General features: G+C 42.1%; 1 protein-coding gene and 1 non-coding gene across 6 annotated transcripts in view; both read left to right on the plus strand.

The window, feature by feature from the left end:
- PDXDC1 (pyridoxal dependent decarboxylase domain containing 1) overlaps window positions 1-20,744 on the plus strand; it is a 51,490-nt gene that overhangs the window by 17,293 nt on the left and 13,453 nt on the right. For all 5 annotated transcript variants that reach the window (XM_032836254.1, XM_032836252.1, XM_032836251.1 and 2 more), the window contains 10 exons: window positions 1,659-1,739; window positions 3,616-3,762; window positions 5,529-5,718; window positions 8,765-8,833; window positions 10,069-10,147; window positions 12,638-12,722; window positions 13,612-13,660; window positions 13,957-14,058; window positions 14,880-15,005; window positions 18,824-18,874. In XM_032836254.1, the coding sequence (XP_032692145.1) occupies window positions 1,659-1,739; window positions 3,616-3,762; window positions 5,529-5,718; window positions 8,765-8,833; window positions 10,069-10,147; window positions 12,638-12,722; window positions 13,612-13,660; window positions 13,957-14,058; window positions 14,880-15,005; window positions 18,824-18,874 (979 nt within the window). The remainder of the gene's footprint in view (window positions 1-1,658; window positions 1,740-3,615; window positions 3,763-5,528; window positions 5,719-8,764; window positions 8,834-10,068; window positions 10,148-12,637; window positions 12,723-13,611; window positions 13,661-13,956; window positions 14,059-14,879; window positions 15,006-18,823; window positions 18,875-20,744) is intronic.
- On the plus strand, window positions 2,301-2,370 carry LOC116854462. Its single transcript, XR_004380166.1, has one exon. It is a non-coding gene; the product is annotated as a small nucleolar RNA SNORD45 (small nucleolar RNA).

Consider the following 20,744-nt stretch of genomic DNA (forward strand, 5'->3'; position numbering starts at 1 on the left):
ACTCAAAAGTGATGCACAAACTTAAAATTCTGTAACTCGACTGTCATACTTAGTTCATCCTTGAAACTTGTCCTCTATTCAGTAGACTGGGCTTTATGGTAAGAGATATGTTAATTTGATAAGACGTATCAGTTTTATAATACAGTAAAATGAAGATGTCAGCTTCAATCTTTTGTAGGCAGGGTGATTTATATGTATATATTTTTTGGCAACTAAGCCAATCTGTCCAGTTTGTATGGTTGAAGCTAGTAGGCAAAGATCAGAAAAATAAGTAGCTGTGTACCTAAGATACTCACCGGATGTTAAGACTCCGTCTGGAATTAAAGTCCCAGCCCAGCTTCCCTCAAGCTTTTTTTTTTATAACCAGGAAACTGCACATAGGTAAACAGTACAACTCCCTTCAATTGTCCTTTGACCTGTATGTGAATCTATACAAGGTTGCAAAAGAGAAGCGTGGAGGAAGGACCACTTGTGTCAATTAGTATCCTGTCTAATACACCCAGATACTAGCATTTTACGATAGGCTTCCTGCCTGTAGCCTGACTGCTGATCTGAAGCCCTTGGATGTGAAGTGAGTTCTGCAGCTGAGAGCACAAATCAAGTCCTGTCACCCCCCTCTTCGCACACCTCTGGAAGAGAATGAAAGGGTTCTGCTGATCCCACAGAAATTTCCCTGCACGAGGTAGTAGCAGGAACTTCTCGAATTCTCGGAACGGGAAGGCATTAAAGCCACAGAGCGGGAGCAGTCACGCTTAATAATGCTGACACCAGCATGGGAGATCGTGTTTGCCAGGCACGGCGATAAATGTGTTCTGTGCACTGATTGTGTCCTCACAGCTCTGTAGTGGGGCTGAGGGAGTTTCAGCAGCTTGCTCAAGGTCACGTGCCTAGCCCCCACTGTCTCCACAGTGTCCGAGGGCCAGAGCCCCTCTCACATGAAGGTCAGCACCTTGTTTTGTCTGTGCTGCATTTTCAAAGAGACCCCTTTTGTTAGTCATATTCTCATTCATGGAGTAATACTATTTTTACATTACAGTTACTACAAGTCGCCTTGTCATTGCTTACTACCATAGCCATTCAAATCCTCCTCATAAGTTTTCAACCCCTCATGTAATAAGCGTTTAATAACATATCTTGGATAGAAGTAAAACTGTTTGCACTCGAAGTAGATCTCCGGTTTCCCTGCCTGGGGGAGTGGGGGTAAGAAGCGATGTTTGCATTACATGTTTAAGTCTGTTAGAACAGCCAGGCAAGACTCCTCCGTGGAGGGAAACCAGCCATACCAGTGGCCTCAGAGTAGTCTTAGTCCCGCTGTGACCTTCCAGCATCTTAAAAAGACTGTGTTGGTTCTTTAACATGCTTATTAAATGTTCTCCTTGGACTCAAATGAACAGGTAGAGAAATAATGCTGACGTAACACTGGTGAAATTTCAGAGATCGATCTCCTGTTTGGGTGGAAGATGTAATAATGACATGGTTATATTGCGAATTCGGTTCATTTGAGGTTTGTTTTTCGAAGATGTCTAGTGTATCTCAAGCACATGCTTATGCTCAATTTAAAAAGAACAACTCGCCAGAGCTGGTTCAAGTGAGGGAGGTAGAGTGGTGAGGGATGTGTGCTCTTTCCACCCACCGTCAGCTCTCTTCTCGCTCTGCAGTGGACAAGACATGGTGAGCCTCCTGCAGTTAGTCCAGAACCTGATGCACGGAGATGAAGACGAGGAGCCCCAGAGTGCCCGGTAATGTGGACGCTTGGCAGCTCCTGTTTGAAAGTATATGCGTTCTTGATTTTATAGCGATTGCATTCTTTTGTTTCGTTTTGTTTTTTGCCCTGTAAACAGTGATTGCAGTCTTACAAGTTGCCAAAATAGAGCTATGTTTCATTCAGAGTTACGTGTGATATTAAAACAGTGGTCATTTCTTCCCTTTCGGAGAGACATTGAACATATTTTAGGGAACATAACTTCCCTAGGAAGGAAGGTGCTCACTCAGACTCAATCCTGTAGTTTCTCTGGCATCAAGTCTTAGAGAGGGGCTGGCACAGAGACCAGAGAACACCGCTGAGGGCTTTCTGCCGCGGCTGGCTTCTGCCTCATGCTCCCGCCGCGGACCGCTGAGAACTCCGCAGCTGAATCTGTGGGTGGCAGGCCCCGCTGTCTGTGAATCACCCACTTATTTTTATTCATCTAACTTAGCTATTTATTTAGTTTCATGGTTAGTTGTTTTACATTTAATTTGGGGGGAGATAAGGAATGGCATTCTCCTTTTTCAAATTTCAAACACTAAAAAAGGCAGTTTTCAGTCAGTGATACGATGGCATGTGTTACCTGAACCCAAAACTGATGTGAATTCCAAAATTACAGAGGCCTTGGATGAAAAGGGGAATTTCCTCCATACTCTTCCCCTCCCCCTCCACGCTTGTTCTCGTGTGTTCGGTCAGTGATACCGTATGTGTATGTGTACACAAGCAAAGTCTCCGTTCCCTCCAGTCTGTAAATACTGTATGTTGTTCTGCACGTTGCTGTTTTCATTTATGTCTTGGAGTTCGTTATTTATCGGTATACAAAGAGCTTTTGCCTGTAAGAGCTGTTTAGTTTTCCTTTTGATGAATGAACCATATTTTATTTAACTGGTCTCCTGTTCATGTTTACTGTTGCAAGCATTGTGGCTGCCAGTAACTGTACGTGTGTCATTTATCATACAAACGAGGGCTTCTGGGGATCGAAGTCCTAAAGTGGTATCTGTAGGCCAGATAGTTTGTATATTTGTAATTTTGATAGATACTGCCAAATTTCCTGTGGAATTATGCCAGTTTATAGGCCCACCAGCAGTGCATGAGAATATCTCTCTGCCCACATCTTGCCTACGAGGCTGTTAGCAGACCTAAGGACGGTTGCCCGTCCGCAAGGTGAGCAGTGATATGTCGGCATAATTTTAGTTCACATTTTCCTTATGAGTCAGGTTCAGTTTCTTTTTATGTATTTTAAGGCCCATTTATATTTCCTTTTTTATGAAATACATCCTTTGCTCAGTATCCTGTCCAGTTTTTTGGTCTTATTCTTATCGATTTATACTTTTTGTAAGGGAAATTAGTCCTTCCATTTTAATTATGCATAAAATGCTACATGGTTCTCCTTGAATTTGCTGTATTGTTATAAACAGCCCATAGACAGTGTGTGTGTGGGGGGGGGAATTGATCTTCATCTAATGATTCTTTGAGAAAATTTTCTGCCCAGTGTATCTCAGCACTATGCTCTGTAGTTCTTACAGCTGACATTTAATTAAAAAAAATGGGGACAGAAAATTATTCACAGTTCGTATATTTAGTAGATATTCAATAAAAAGGATATATATCTCCTAGGATTTGAATTTTTAAAATCTTTTTGTTCCCCAGATTATCAGTACTTTATATACATGAATTTCCTAAATTTATCTGAATATTTGACTTCTAGGCCATTAAGTGGATTTCAAGTCTGACAGATTTCTGTGAAAACCCTGTGTCTCTAGGTTTTGTTTTATTGCTTTATTCATATTTTAAATAAATAAATTTTTTAAATTTAAAAAATAAAAATTTTAAATAAATACTCTTTTAATATAATTCATTTTGATTAATAGAATCCAGAATATTGGAGAACAAGGTCATATAGCTTTGCTGGGGCATAGTCTGGGAGCTTATATTTCAACCCTGGACAAAGAGAAGCTTAGAAAACTTACGACCAGGATACTTTCAGACACTACATTATGGCTATGCAGAATTTTCAGGTAAGGACACACATGAATTGGGTGCAGACTTTTTTTTGGAGCTGTGCTGCTTAAGTTCATGTCTGCTTTTCCCTTTCCTCTTGAAGGGTTTCTTAATCTCTGAATGTCTCAGTTTTATTAAATGGGGATAACATTAATATTTATGTCATGGTATTGTTACGAGGATTAAATGAGCGAAGGAATGAGCATATGTCAAGAGCCAAGAACATATGCACATATAGTTTGGATAATGTCAGAGTTAGTTATTTTTAGGATTCCTGCTTGGCATATGTTGATAGAAGATAGAGTAGGAAAAATGCTTGAAGTATTTTTAATCAAAATACTAGCTTGGGCTTTAGTAGAAGGGAAATGCTGCCATAAGGAATTTGAGTGTGTGTTATGAAATGGAAATTTGCTTTATGCTGTGATAATGTTGGCATTATTAAGGAATTATAGCAGGTGAGGAGTCAGTAGAAGACACAGGACCAGTGGTATTTTTGTGTTTATGCTGTTACTTATAATGAAAAGAGATGTTTGCCTAACCCTATAAGATTTAACATGAGAGACATGCTTTCAGATATTGGGAAAGAGGTTGGCCTGATGAGAATATAAACTGTATTGGTAACTGTATTGCAAAGAAGAAATTTTCTTCTATTCTAGTAATAGTCTACCACCTGTAATTGAAATTCTCTCTCCTTTTCTAGAAAGCAGACTGAGAAGAGTAATTGGCTCCAGGCAGATAATAGCAAAAGCAAAAGTTGGGTTGCCTAGCATTTTTGACAATTTTATTTACTTCGGATGTTTTAGGGCTAAAACTGCTAAGAAGCTTGAGTGTGTTATCTATGCTGGCCTTCTTGTAGAATAAGCCAAAACCACGATTTCAGCTTTTTTTTTTTTTTTTAAAGATTTTATTTATTGATTTGACAGAGAGAGATCACAAGTAGAGAGGCAGGCAGAGAGAGAGAGAGAGAGAGAGGGAAGCAGGCTCCCTGCTGAGCAGAGAGCCCGATGCGGGACTCGATCCCAGGACCCTGAGATCATGACCTGAGCCGAAGGCAGGGGCTTAACCCACTGAGCCACCCAGGCGCCCCTACCTTTTATTTATTATTTTTTAAAGATTTTATTTATTTATTTGACAGAGAATGAGAGATCACAAGTAGGCAGAGACGGGGGGGGGGAAGCAGGCTCCCCATTGAGCAGAGAGCCTGATGCGGGGCTCGATCCCAGGACCCTGGGATCATGACCTGAGCCGAAGGCAGAGGCTTAACCCACTGAGCCACCCAGGCAGCCCCGATTTCGGCCTTTTTACATCAGAGAGATTCCTCTCCTCTGCTGTTTTTCATGGTCGCTGCTCTCTGTGGAATTGAGTACAGATGAAGGATCGTTGCCTCTCTTCTGAGGCATAAACAAAGATTTAGGTATTTGAAAGAGTGAGCGAGCAGAGGGAGGGGCAGAGGGAGAGGGTGACAAGCAAACTCCCTGCCTGAGCAGGTAGCTCCTCCGAGGGCTCAGTCTCAGGACCTTGACATCACGACCTGAGCCGAAATCAAGAGTTGGAGGCGCAACCCACTGAGCCGCCCAGGCGCCCTTCCTCTGTTCCTTAGAGCCTCCAGCTGTACGGTGTGGTCAGCCATCGATGATGCGGGTGACCCCTATCTCCCTCTGACCGTTCTAGGTGACAGTTTCTAGGTTAAAAAGGAATTATTTCCAGGATTATAAGACTGGGATTGTAAAATCCGAGTTACCCAACGATAAGACCATATTGATATATGGCTGTCTCTTAACAGGTATGAAAATGGCTGCGCCTATTTCCACGAAGAAGAAAGAGAAGGACTTGCAAAGATCTGCAGGCTTGCTATTCATTCTCGTTATGAAGACTTTGTAGTGGATGGTTTCAATGTGTTATATAATAAAAAACCTGTCATATATCTTAGCGCTGCTGCTAGGCCTGGCCTGGGCCAGTACCTTTGTAATCAGGTAAGGTGTTAAACGGTGGATATTATAAAGCGATTGTGTTTTGTTCTGTCCTGAGCAGAATGGGTGTAATACACCCATTTCTTTAGCTCCAGTTTCAAAAGGAAAGAAACATTTGCTTGTTTTGTCATTGTCAGCAAATATATTAAAGTATATTAATGAATTTTCAGATATATATATGTGTCTGTGTGTGAAAAAAATACATATATATATTTGAGAGAGAGCACACGCTCGTGCAAGTGGTGGGAAAGGGAAGAGGGAAAGAGAGAATCTTAAGTAGGCTCCATACTCAGCGTGGAGCCTGACGTGGGGCTCAGTCTCACAACCCTGAGGTCATGACCTGAGCTGAAATCAAGAGGTGGACACTTACCCAACTGAGCCTCCCACATGTGGGGGGTGTGTGTGTGCGCGTTCAGTTGCGCGGAGGCAACCACAGTCAACATGGTTGTTTTTTGCAGAGTTTTTACACAGTTATGTGTTTTTACATGGTTATATCTGGCTTTTTTCATTTAGTGTTATAACCGGTACATATGCTGTTTGAACAGTTCTTCCAACTGCAGTTTATTTTTAGTATCTTCATAATATTCCTTTACATGACCGTATGGTATTTTAAATACTGTTTCCCTTTTGGGCAATTAAAGTGTTCACCTTCTTTTATTTTATTTGACCATTTTCAGGTAATGCTTTTTCCATAGGATTATTATGGACATCTTTGTGTACATAACTTCTTCTGTATTAAGGAAATATTTTCTATATTATATTGTTTAAATAGATTTTCAGAATCTATCTAGAATTGCTAGATCAAAGAGCATTACCATTTTTTAATTTCATGGTACATGTAGCCCGATTAGGGGGCCTACAAAAAAGTGTTCAGCCTCTTGGCCAAGATTGTTTTAAGGCAAAGCCATAGGATTAGAGGGTTTGTCTTTTGTAAGATGGAGGAGTCCTGGGGAGATACATGGGGGGAAACTCAGGGACTTAAGTTGATTAGGAGCTGTGGTCATTGGTGGCAAGAAATTATGTCATTTTTTTTTCTTCCAGATTTTGTTTGTTTATAAGCAAGAGTAGGGAGAGGAGCAGAGGGAGAGGGACAACAGACTCTGCACTGAGCGCAGAGCCCAACATGGGGCTTGATCTCACAACCCTGAGATCATGACCCAAGCCGAAACCAAGAGTCAGATACTTAACCAGCTGAGCCACCAGGCACCCCTTATGTCCTCTTCTGAGTGCATACAGAAAGAGCAGATTTATAATATCCTTACAAAATCCTGGAAGACATTACTTCCTAATTACTACAGGCCAGGTTCTTACGGACCCACAGTTGTCTTGGATCAGCAAGACAGTTGGGACAATTGGGACAGCGATTCCAGTTGGAATTGGGACATTCCCAATGCTTAGGAACAGCAATCCAATTTTCAAAAGCTGTATGGGGGCACCGGTGTACTGTCACAAGACCATGCAACTCTTAGTCTTGGGGTCATGGGTTCAAGCCCCACACTGGGTGTAGAGCTTACTTGAAAAAAAAAAAAAAAACAACAACTGTATAAAGGTATTTTGTTAAGTCAGGCAGATGGCAGAATAGTATATATACAGTGGTCATATTCATGTTTTTTAAAGTGTTTATGTGTGGTGTGCCTGGCTGGCTCAGTCAGTGGAACATGTGACTCTTGATCTCGGGGTCATGAGTGTAAGCCCCATATTGGGCACAGAGCTTGCTTTAAAGAAAGAAAGTGTACATGTGCATGTTTTTCATATCAAAAAATATATTTTTTTATTTTTTTTTAAGATTTTATTTATTTATTTGACAGAGATCACAAGTAGGCAGGGAGGCAGGCAGAGAGAGAGGAGGAAGCAGGCTCCCTGCTGAGCAGAGAGCCTGATGCAGGGCTCGATCCCAGGACCCTGGGACCATGACCTGAGCCGAAGGCAGAGGCTTTAACCCACTGAGCCACCCAGGTGCCCCTCAAAAAATATTTTTATAAATACTTAGAAAATATTTAGAAAGTTTTATACTAATTTGTTAACAGTAGTGGCTTGATGGCTTATGGGGTGGGAGGGGATATTCACTTTAAACTTCTATATTTTTTATTGTGTGTTTGACTTGGGCTTCATTTTCATAATTTAAAAAGAAAATCCGCTAAGGGGGAGAAAGTGTGCTCATTAAATTTTTGGTCTCGAAATGGTACTACCAAGTCTTAGTTACACAGGACAATATGCTGCCACTGTTTAAAAATTTCTTAAACTATAAACTCCTCAAGGATTGGGAAGCTAAAAATAAAGAATATAAAATTTATTTGACAATTACTATCTCCATTCATAACACTGACTTCATTTCTTTTAAGAAATGTACATCTGCTAATCCATATTTATTGCTTTTTTAGGAGTGGGTGGATCCATAAATGAGATCCTGTTCTTTGGATGCCTTTTGCTGGTGTTGTCACTAATGCTTGGAGGAAGGATCCTAAATTATCTCCCAAAATGCTTAGAGCTTGGTTGTTTCTTGGTTTGGATGTGTTTTTATTTTTTGGTATATTCTGGAATATAACAAAGATAGTTACCCATTTAGAACACAAGTTGATAGTTATTCATTTTGTTGACACAGAATATTACATTGTCTGTATCTTCTTACAAGAATCTCAGTGCCTGGGTAGCTCAGCTGGTCAAGTGTCTGCCTTCAGCTGAGGTCACGATCCCGGGGTCCTGGGATAGAGGCCCACATCGGGATCCTGGCTCAGCCAGGAGCCTGTTTCTCTCTTTCTCCCTCTCCCCCTCCCCTGCTTGCACTCTCTCACAAGTGTGCACTCTCTCAAATAAATAAATAAAATCTTAAAAAAAAAAAAAAAAGAATTTCTGCTCCTGGAAATTTGCCCTTTTTTTAAACGTGACTCTCTAGATGTACTTCAGCATCTGTTCATAATATGAAGAGTTCCTAAGGAGAGATATTGTTTAAAAAGGGTAATTTTGAGTTTCTTAGAGCCACATTCTTTAGGGGGCGTAAGTGAATGGTGGCAAAGCTCTTTCTTACGAAATGGTGTGTTTCTTCTTGTAGCTCGGGTTGCCCTTCCCCTGCTTGTGTCGTGTGCCATGTAACACTATGTTTGGATCCCAGCATCAAATGGTGAGTTCTCTTTTTGGTTTGTAAAATAATACAGAATTGTTTTTGAAACCTTGTCTTCCTTTCAACTGAATTCTGTTTGCTGGCCTCCAGATAATTATTGGCCTGTTCATTTATCACTTTTATCTTCCCACTGCATAGTACATGCTTCTGGGGTTGAATGTCCATGAAGGTTGGGTGATAGATAGATCAGGAGCACCTGCCTCTTAAGGAATCTTGTCATTACTGTATCATGTGCTCTAAGTAGTAACCTGGGAGTCCAATTAAGCACCAGAATTTCTTCTAAAGCTCATCCTTTGAATGGTTATCATTGTTGTTTGGATTTGTAAATGGCAGATTTTAAAAATGAGGTTCTTTATTGTAATGTGGGGTTGGAGTTGGATTCTGCTTTTTATTTTCTTAATTTTTAAAATTTTAAATTTAAATTCAATTAATTAGCATAGTGTATTATTAGTTTCAGTGGTGGAGTTCAGTGATTCATCAGTCTTACATAACACCCAGTGCTCATTATATCACATGCCCTCCTTAATGCCCATCACCCAGTTACCGCATCCCCCACTCCACTTCCCCTTTAGCAACCTTCAGTTTGTTTCCTGTGATTAAGTGTCTCTTACGGTTCGTTTCCCTCTCTGATTTCATCTTGTTTTTTTTTTCCCTCCCACCCCCTATTCTGCTGATTTTTAGACGTTCAAGTGTTAAGCCTTTCCATACTGAAGCCAGAAACAAAAGGGATAGATTTTAGGGTTCCCTGTTTCTTTTTCCAGGGTAGTTTGATCTTCTGGTTTGGATACATCAATGAGTAATATTGGAAATAAATTTTTGGTTATTTTGGGGGATTGAGAGAATATATTCTCATAAGTATTTAAAATTAGGGAAATATTTGTCCTGTATATATGCAGTTTTTAACTTTGATCTCATTTAAGTGATTTTTGTACTTAGTCTTCAAGGTAAACTATTTGATTTTTGTCTCTGTGATGGGTGAAAATAGAAAAATGGTCAAGAATAAGAGTTGAGCCTGGGTGGTTCAGTTGGTTAAGCATCTGACTTTTGATCTCAGCTTAGGTCTTGATCTCAGGGTCATAGTGTGGAGCCTACTTAAAAAAAAAAAAAAAAGGATAAGAACTGATTTGCATGATTTATTTTGAGAGTCATCTGCTTCTTTTGAAAGTTAGAATTTTTTATCGTATAGCTTTTTATGCAAGTTGCTTCATGTTTTTATGGTTTGCCTTTTTATCTAGGATGTTGCCTTCCTGGAGAAACTGATTAAAGATGATATAGAACGAGGAAAACTGCCTCTGTTGCTTGTAGCAAATGCTGGTGGGTATTATGAGCTGAATCTACCGTTTCAGATATGGGAGAAAGACTAGGTGCTTAGCCTTAAAAACAAAAAGTCCAAAGTAATGTTTGTGCGCCACATGGATCAGCACCATGGTGAAAATGACCGTACTACACTGGGCTCCTTTGATTCCCTTTAATTGTGGGCTTGTTTGGGGAGTCCGTTTACTGGGTGTGTGTCTGTTCTCATTTAGGTTGTAAGTACTTCTCTCTTTCGTGTGCTTCCTTTCTAAATTGAATTTTATTATTTTTTTTATTTATCTGACACAGAGAGAGGGAGATCACAAGCAGGCAGAGAGGCAGGCAGAGAGAGAGGGGGAAGCAGGCTCCCCGCGGAGCAGAGAGCCCGAAGTGGGGTAAGACCCTGAGACAGGGACCCAAGCCGAAGGCAGAGGCTTAACCCTCTGAACCACCCAGGCGCCGCTCTAAATTGAATTTTTAAATGTCATCCTTAAATGTCCACCTTGAACATGGCAGTTCAACCACCCCTTTCTGCTCTGCTTCCCTCATCGTATTTAGCATTGAACTTGAAGCTCTAGACAGTGCGTAAGGCAAGAAAAATAATGATGTGACGCACGTACTAGAAAGAACCAGCTGTCTTTACTTGCAGATGGCATGATTATATAGACAGAAAGTCATAAGGAAACTACAGAAAAGCCATTGGCTTTTCTGCAAATTTTCTGCAAATTTCTGAAAATAAGCAAATTGATCAGGGTTGCAGAATTTCTGTATACCAGCAACAAACCATTGAAATTCAATTAAAAATGCCATTCATAATAGCATCAAAAAAATGAAAACTTTATGGATAAATGTAATAAAATATATGCAAGATTTGTACACTGAAAACTATAAATGTTGCTGAGAGAAATTCAAGAATGATACAGCATACGCATCTGTGGAAAGACTCAATATTATGAAGTCTTAATCTGCCCAAATTAATCTGTAGATTCTACAGATCAGTCTCTATCAAAATTTCAGCAGGCTTCAATTTCTTCCAGAAGTTGATAAGCCAATTCTAAAATTTATGTGGAAATACAGAGGATTTGAGGATAGCCAAAATCATTTTGAAAAAGAACAAAATTCAAAGACTCGGGCTATATCTGGCTTTTAGACTTAGTATAAAGCCACAGATAATCAGGACAGTGTGGGATTAATTGAAGACAATAGAGTTTAGAAATAGACTCACATGTACAGGGTCACTTGACGTGTTACAAAGATGCCAAGGTATTTCAAAGGAAGAAAGGTAGGTCTTTTCCACCAGTGATCTTGGGACAAGGAGATAGGCACATGGGGAAAAAAAAAAACTGAACCTTTTGCTTACCTCACTCTGTATACAAAAATCAGTTAGAATTGGTTTATAGAACTAAATCCTGCAAAAGAACCACTTGCAGTGGTTGTGTTTGTTGAGGCAGTTGGTGAGGATTTGCAACCTAATAAGGTGGAATTCTGGTAACTGGAAGTTTGGGACAGTCAGGAGAAAGCACTGAGTCCTGTTTTACTCACGCTCCGGGAAGAGGGACCTGCCTATCCAGCCTGCAGTGTAAACGGACTTAACAAGGGGACAGGGTAAAGCACTCAGTATGTTTCAGCTGACTTTAGAGTGCACGTTCTATATTAAAACAAAGAACCTCTCGTATTGAGTTAAAAAAAAAAAACCCGCAAATTTATTTACATTTATAATAGGGCACCTGGGTGGCTCAGTGGGTTAAGCCGCTGCCTTCGGCTCAGGTCATGATCTCGTGATCCTGGGATCGAGTCCCGCGTCGGGCTCTCTGCTTGGCAGGGAGCCTGCTTCCCTCTCTCTCTCTCTCTCTCTCTGCCTGCCTCTCCGTCTACTTGTGATCTCTCTCTGTCAAATAAATAAATAAAAAAAAAAAATCTTTATAATAGACACACCTACATAAAAATAACCCAGAAAGTGACAAAAAGCACGCGTGAAAACGGGTATCTTGGGCACATAGTGACAGAATGAAAGTACTGTAGGCGTGTTAGTGTGAGATAAGGTAGACTCCACAGTAATTACAACGCATGTAATCCACTAAGACATAGCAGTTACGAATGCTGATGAGCATAACTGAAATAGATAAAGGAAAACCTTGGGAAAAATTGATAAAATACAAGCATAAATGGACAAACCCACTATCTTAGTGAGAGATTTGAATACCTTTCTCCTGAAAGAACATCAAGTAGATAGGAAAAAAAAAAAAAAAGCTTTAATAAAGAGGTTTTAAGTAACAGTATTAACAATCTTGCTTCTATAGATACATACAATGGAGACTACGCATACGTCGGAATTTGAATAACCAATTTGTAAAAGTTGATTTTAAGCCAGTTCACATAGCTAATCTCAATAAAACGGATATAATGTTACTTCCTTCTGAGAGATAATGTATTTCAAAGCTTCTATCATGCTGTAAAGACTCAGAAAGTACTTGTTCCTTTTAGTATCCTTTTTTGTGTATTTCGTCCTAGGAACTGCGGCAGTAGGACACACGGACAAGATTGGACGTTTGAAAGAACTCTGTGAGCAGTATGGCATATGGCTTCACGTGGAGGGGTGAGTGGAGGGCAAGGTTGGCTCTCTGGTGGGCCTGTGCGCAGTGCTCATCAGGGGCGGGCGTCCAGGCTCTTAACTTTGTTGTTAACGTTTATCTCTAAGGACTCTCTGGGTTCGGTAGTAAAGGTAACAAAATAACCCAGAGTGGCGTGAGCGAGAAGAGATTTTATTGGCTTACATAACTAAAAAGATGGTGTTAGGATTATTTTAGGCACAGCATCAGCCAGGGCTCGGCATCTTCCTCCCCCCACCCTCTGCCCCAGTCACTGGGCCTCATTTCCTCTGTGGTGCTTCCTATAGAGACTTTGCGATGTTGGTGCAAAGTAGTTGCAGTGGCCGCAGCTTGCTCTCCAGGTTTTTGTCCTGAGGGTCAGAAGTCCCAGCAAAAGTCTCCTACTGAGTCCCTCACCGTGGCCAGGGAAAGGTACCACTTCTGTCATGTAGGTGATATGCTCGCCGGTGGAGCAGGTGGTGGTGTCTCCACCCAGAGCTGTGGTCTGATGGAGGAGGTGGGGGTGGTTTCCCAGAATGGCTTAGGGGAGGATAATGGGCAGCTACAGGAAACCATCCCCGGCACACCATATGGGCTGGGTTATTTTGTCACTCTGGGAAAGCACTGATGACTGGAAAATAATAGGTTTGAAAGATAAAAAATAAGACAGCCATTACGTTGCATCAGCAGGTGACATCCCCTGACACACATTTGATTTAAGTGCATTTTCAAGGTTTTGCTGAAATTTGTATATATGCATTTTCTGGTGATACACTTATAACCCCGTTGAAAGACATTTTAATGTCAGTTTGAAACAGCACAGCCTTTTTTTTTTTTTTTTTTTTAAGTATAAACTGAGTGAATAAGCAGCAATAAATTTTTTTTTTTTTTCCCCAGTGTGAATCTGGCAACCTTGGCTCTAGGTTATGTCTCCTCATCAGTGCTGGTATGTGACTGATTTAATAAATATTGTGTTTTTAAGAAGGATTTAAAATCACTTAATCCCCAGGGCGCCTGGGTGGCTCAGTTGGTTAAGCATCCAACTCTTGATTTTGGCTCCCGTCTTGATCTCAAGGTCATGGGTTCAAGCCTTGTGTTGGGCTCTGTGCTGGGCATGAAGCCTACTTAAAGACAACAGCAACAATCCCTGATGGCTTTTCATGTTTTTTAATGATTGGAGGAGGGTGTTGGGTTTAATGGATTCTGATAGTCTGTAGCAAAAAGTTGTTTTCTCTTTGGTAGGCTGCAACCAAATGTGACAGCATGACATTGACTCCAGGTCCATGGCTGGGTTTGCCAGCTGTCCCTGCGGTCACCCTTTATAAACACGACGATCCAGCCTTGGTAAGCTCACTCTCACTGGGAGGGCCTGGGGAGTGGCTAATAATCACTCTGGAGTCTGGGAGCAAAACATGGAAAAAGTGAAAAATTTCCTTAATGCCAGTTCTGTGACTTTTTTTTTTTAAATCAAAAAAATATTTCTAACATAAATGAAACAGTACTGTGTATGTTTTTTTAATATATTCTCATAGGCCCCCATGTGTATGAAGAACGTTTTATGACATTTTATGACTGTGTAATATTCTCTTATTTACCTCGATTTAATCATTCTCCATTTGTCAACTTTGAGGATGTTTTCAAATTTTTGTTACTAAAATAATGAGCATCTTTCTGTACTTCAAATTATTTCCTTAGAAAGGGTTCCCAGAAGTGACCTAACTATTAAAAGTCATTAAAGCTCTCGATCTCCATTATCTAGAAGATTGTAGTGTATTTTTCCTAAGAAGTGGTTCTTAATAGTCGATCCCTCAGTGACAGGCCTATGCAAAATAAGCTTTGAGTGATTCTTACTAAAGCACTTAATGTCTTGCTCAGTTGATAATGGTCCCCTGTTTGAGGACACTCAGAACAGCTTTGGCTCTGGGACGGGACCCATCTGGATTCTCATCCTGGCTTTGCTACATCTGAGCTGTGAACCCTTGAAAGCAAGTTCTCTGACTTGGGTTGTCTAGAATACTCCCCTCCTGGAGCCTTTAGGTGATCAGACAAATAAGGCCAGCCAGGTGCCTGCTGTAGCATCTGACACACACTAAGTGCAGAGGGAAATGGTGACTAATCTGTGTCTTCATTGGCTTTGATCACTAAAACCATATTGGCTTCTTTAGACTTTAGTTGCCGGTCTTACATCAAACAAGCCAGCGGACAAACTCCGTGCCCTGCCACTGTGGTTGTCTTTACAGTACTTGGGGCTTGATGGGATTGTGGAGAGGATTAAGCACGCCTGCCAGCTGGTGAGTAGAAACCTCAGGTTTGAATGAGCCACCAATACTGTGGCAAAAGCAGTGACAGAAAACTGCCCCATTGCCTCACCCGCCGTCCATGACCTTGTTGCCTGGATTTGGCTTCTCCTAAGTGACCAGAGAGCATGCGTACATTTCCTGTGCAAAGTTCTGGGAGGGACTGCAGGGGTGTCCCAGCAGTTGCATCCACAGACATGAGTTCAGAGGAATGCTCATGTGAACACAGGATGAGAGAAGGAATCACAAGATGAGAGCCAAGGATTGGAGAAGGAAGCAAAAGGGGGTGGTGGGGGAGTGTGGTAAATGAGGCCCCTGACTGGCTGTCTCTTGAGGGGGAAGGAAATATGGCTGCTAGGGGTTGATGATAGATGGGCTGCGTATTTTTTTTTTTTAAGATTTTATTTATTTATTTGACAGACAGAGATCACAAGTAGGCAGTGAGAGGGGGAAGCTGGCTCCCTGCTGAGCAGAGAGCCTGATGCGGGGCTCGATCCCAGGACCCTGGGATCATGAGCTGAGCCGAAGGCAGAGGCTTTAACCCACTGAGCCACCCAGGCGCCCCTGGGCTGCATATTTTTAATACCAGCTGGTTTGGGCTCCCAAATGGCAAGGCTCTAGGGACAGTTCTGTAATTTTCCTTCCTTCCATATGAGGTGTTCTCATTGTGAAGATGTAATTACGCTCTAGTTTAGATAGCAAAGAAAGTCATGTTTGTGCCGTTTGAGAGCTGAGTCTGGAAGCTTGACGTCGCCTGTTTTGCTTACCTGGTAGACGGGTGATGTAGTAAGAGATTGTAGGACTGAATGAGCTCAGACCTGTGAGGCTCTTAAGAGTAGTGCTTGATCCCATGCAGATGGATTTAAAAATAAGTCTTTGTTTTAAATGTGTTCTGTGGAATCGATACTTCCTCACGTGTCATTTTTATGTTTAGGGGAAACTAGTGTCTTCGTGTCCCTATAGCAGCTGTCTTTGGGTTTGTCATGTCAGGATCGTTCATTCTAACACTCATTTCTAATGCAGCAGAAACACTATAAATGAAGTAGTTTGATTTTTACATGAGATGATTTTGAGGTTTCTGTTCATTAGGTTTACAGGAGCACATTTTGGGAAAAATGTGGTCACTGGACTGTCGGCTCATGTCTTGAGGTTTGGTTGTTCAGAAGGGAGAGGCCTTTATTGCCGAGGTAACTCGGGCACTGCAGGGAAGGTCTGGGCGTCAGGGGAGGGCTCCTCAACTCCCTCAGGCTTGCAGAGCACAGGAAGATAATGAGACGTCCGCTCCCAAGCCCTTGAGGTCACTGCGGCTCTGTCTTCCTGCAAGCAAGCACCGTAGCTGGTCCCAGGACCGCCGAGCGCCTCTGATGGCCTGTCGCTGACTCCCCGCTGCTCCGAGTGCGCGTGAGACTGTGGGGACACGTAGCACATGTGGTTATCTGTACGGTCATGCCTCTCCGGGTATCCTCCTCCTCCGCTTCCTCCCGTCGTCATCGTCATCACCGTCTTCATCCTCCTCCTGGAAAGCAGCTACAGAGCGTTTACTCTGCGCACAGTAGTGCACGTGCGCGGTCTCATTCGAATGTTCCTAGACACGAAGGCCACAGGTAATGGCGTACTGGGTAGTTTTCGTGAGGGGTTTTCCAGTGTCTGATGCTCAGTAAATAACTGCGGAATGAATGAACCCAACGCCGTGAAATAGCCGCTCGTTGATCCCACATCAATAACGAGACCTGGGACGGAGCTAGCAGTACAATGAGGAGGGGGTCATCGCACAGGCAATGCATATGGTGTTCTAGAGGCTGTTTCCAGGCTCCTGCCTAACAACCCTGTCAGATAGCTACCCTCCCGGTTTTCTCATCGACGGACCCAAAGCACAGAGAGGCTGAACAAGGTGTCCAAGGTCATAGCTAGTAAGTAGCAGATGGACTTGGGCCTTGTCCTGTAGGTGAGGTTTTGAACTCAGGTGTGCGTATTGTAGACCCGTTCTCTGAACAGCATTTCCTCGCTTACCTTGGCTCTTCTTCCCCAGTGTCCTGTTCTGTGTCTTGTGTGCCTTTGCCTCAGTTGCTTTGTGGGGGGGTTTTGAGCTCTAACTGGCATGTAACGTTTTATCAGTCTCCGGAGGACAGCCTAATGAACAGCATAATGAACCGGTGTTTGTGTATATTGGGAAGTAATCGCCACGGTTACAAGTCCAGTTAACCCGTGTCACTATTCATTGTTACAGAATTATCTTCGGTTGTGATGAGGACTTTCAAAATTTACTCTTAGCGATTTGCAGATAAGCAGTATAGTTCAGAACCGTCGTTACCATGCTGAACATGACATCCCTGTGACTGACTTATATTACAACTGGAAATTTGTATCTTTGAACCACCTTTACCCATCTTTCCCACCTCCCATCCCCTGCCTCTGGCGGCCACCAGTCTGTTCTCTGTATTTATGAGCTTGTGGGGTTTTTTGTTTTCTTTTAGATGCCTGTATAAGTGATATCATACAGTATTTGTCTTTCTTGTCTCACTTATTTCACTTAACATATCGTCCTGAAGGTCCATTCAGGTTGTCACAAATGGCAAGATTTCATTCTTTTTTATGGTGAATAAAACTTTGTTGTGTGTGTATGTTCTGCACTACCTCTTCTTTATTCACACATGCGTGGATGGACACTCAGGTTGTTTCTTTATCTTGGCTGTTGTAAACAATGCTGCAGTGAACGTGGGGGTGCAGTTTTCTTTTCAAATTGGAGGTTTTTGCTTTGTCTGGATAAATATCCAGAAGTGGAATTGCTGAATCATATGGTGGTTCTGTTTTTAAATCTTTGAGGAACCTCCGTATGGTTTTCCATAGGGGCTGTGCCAGTTTGCGTTCCACCAGTAGTGCTCCAGGATTTGCCATTTTCTCCACATTCTTGCCCACCTTTGTTGTATCTTTTCTCTTTGATACTGGCCATTCTGACGACGCGGGGTGACATCTCATTGTGGTTTTTGACTTGCATTTCCCTGATGAGGGGTGATACTGAGCATCTATTCGTGTGCCTGTTGGCCATCTGGATGTCTTCTTCGGAAAAATCTCTATTCAGATCTTCCCATTGTTTAATCAGATTTTGTTTTTTTCCCCTTGAGTTGTAGGACTTGTATATATTTTGGACATTAACTCCTTATTAAATAATTTATTTGCAAGTGTCTTCTCCCATTCAGTAGGCTGACTTTTCATTTTGGTGTTGGTTTCCTTTGCTGCACAGAAGCTTTTCAGTTCGATACAGTTGTTCATTTTTGTACTTGTTGCCATGTACTGAGTAGGTTTTGAAAGAATGAATGACTTATGTTGCTAATATGACAAATTCACTTGTGTCTTATAGAAAAAGCTTTTCTAGAAGCACTACATGTAACTTTCAGCTGAAACATGGGGGAACGTTTGCAGTTGTTGGAAAGCAAGAATTGGCAGCCTAACTCAGGAGCCATTAACTGACAGATTTGCCGGCCTTCAAAGACCCTCCTGAAAACCAGTTCTTAATGTGTTATGCTTGGGGCTCCTGGGTGGCTCAGTGGGTGAAGCCTCTGCCTTCGGCTTAGGTCGTGATCTCAGGGTCCTGGGATCGAGTCCTGTATCGGGCTCTCTGCTCAGCGGGGACCCTGCTTCCTCTTCTCTCTCTGGGTGCCTCTCTGCCTGCTTGTGATCTTTCTCTCTGTGTCGAGTAAATAAGTAAAATCTTAAAAAAAAAGTTTATCTACTAAAATTATAATAAGTAATTATTAAATACATATAATGTAATGAAATTATAGTGATTATTAACTGTTTTTTGTCTTTTGCAGAGTCAGCGGTTACAAGAAAGTTTGAAGAAAGTGAACCACATCAAAATCTTGGTACAGTATATAATTTGACTGTTTTTGAAGTGAATAGTTCAGGTTCAAGTTAGAATGATCATTGTGACAATTCTAATAAAACTGCATTCTCTGGAAGAGAATCATGATGACTTTAAGTCTGTAGAAAGCTTAAACCTTAGAAATTTTTACCATTTGCTGAACCCCTTTGGTCCTTTTCATATAATCATTTGTAGTCTTATTCTGTTAAAATTTAGAAATGCGCAAAGAACTCACAAACATGATTGACTTCACTGCCAGTGATTTTAAAACACCCATCTTCCTGATACGAAAAGTCATTTTGTCTCTCACAGTATTTTGACGACATTTTCAGAAACTTTCTGACACCAGAGTTTTCATTTGCACTGAGTGGGGATTAAGGAAGAGATAAGCACATGACCTTGCTCTTGTCTTCCCCTGGTATCTCCCTACGAGATGCCAGACTCTATCAGAGAGTGCTGTCTTGGGGTAGTTACCAGACGAGGAGGTGAGGATTTAGCAGAGCTAATAACCAAGTATCAGTTGAGGCTTGAATGTTTGCATGTTTTGCTTCATTGCATTTCAGAATTTCAGAAGATATAAGTCAGATTCTAATTTAAAACAGGGTCACTGGTTGCTGCAGGACACAATTAAGTGTAAAACTAATACTTGAGTTAGTTTGGGGTTCAAGTTAATACAGTAGATTATCATTTAGTACATGATTTCCGTTAAGTGCTGGATAGGGGCTGCTCTGCGTTTGCTTTAGAGTAGGAGCTTGGAGCTCAGTTGACCTGAGATGACCCAAGTTCTAGCTTGGAAGAGGACAGTGGCCCATTGGAGAAGCAGAGAGATGCACATAAATCAGGAGACTTGGGTTCTAATTTCAGCCGTAGTGCTGAGGCCCTGTGACATTGAGTCACTCTCTTAACTGCCTAAGCCCGTGAGCTCAGTTGTCAGTGAAGGTATGTTGGTTGGACTCCTTTAGTAAACAGAAAAGCCCAGACTATGGACTAGCAGGAGCAAGATGGCAGGAGTCACGGCAGTGCTGGGCCAGTGGACTTTCTTTCCCTCCCTCGCTGAGCCCACTTGGGCTCCTCATGTCCCTTCTCCCTCCTCCTCCTCCTCCAGGCTGGGAGATTGTGCTGGTGCTGGTTAATCACCAGTGGGTTTGGGGCATCTGTGTAAGGCCCGGTAACCCTGCCCCAGCACTCCTTCTAGTGTATGCTTTTCTCTGGAGACGTACAGCCGCTGGCCAGCCCCATGCAGCACTGCAGCTGCGGTAACCGTCCTCCTCCCAGCTGCTGGGAGTGAGATGCGTGCTGTGCGCTGTGTCCGGCGCTGAGCCTGGGCGTTCGTTCATTTACCCCTCACTGTAGTGTCTCCATTCTAGCTGGAAACACTGTCCCTTTTCCTTCTTTTCATTTCATTTCCCTCATTTCTTACCCTTCAGATCTGAGTTCAAATACCATGTCTTCAGGGGCGCCTAGGTGGCTCAGTTGGTTGAGCATCCAACTTCTGATTTCCACTTGGGTTATGATCTCTGGACCCTAGGACTGAACCCCTAGTCGGGCTCTACATTCAGCTGGGAGTCTGCTTGAGGATTCTCTGTCTCCCTCCTTCTGCCCTGTTCGTGCTCTCTCCTCCTACCCGTCCCTCTCAAATAAATAAGTAAATCTTAAAAAAAAAACAAAAAAAACAAACACCAAATGTCATGTCTTTATAGAGGCCCTGCTTGACTGTCCTGTGTAAACCAGCCCTGCCACCGTCCATCACTCTGTCCCCTGGGTGTGTCCTTCATTGCAGTTCTTATTACCCGAGACCATGTGTGTGTTCCTTGTTTGTTTTGCTTTGTAAAGGCAGCGACTTTTGTCTTTTGGCTTTTTCATACTGTGCC

Source organism: Lontra canadensis, unplaced genomic scaffold (genome assembly GCF_010015895.1).
Source record: "Lontra canadensis isolate GAN:19392208 unplaced genomic scaffold, GSC_riverotter_1.0 scaffold91, whole genome shotgun sequence".
NCBI classification, from domain to species: Eukaryota; Metazoa; Chordata; class Mammalia; order Carnivora; family Mustelidae; genus Lontra; species Lontra canadensis.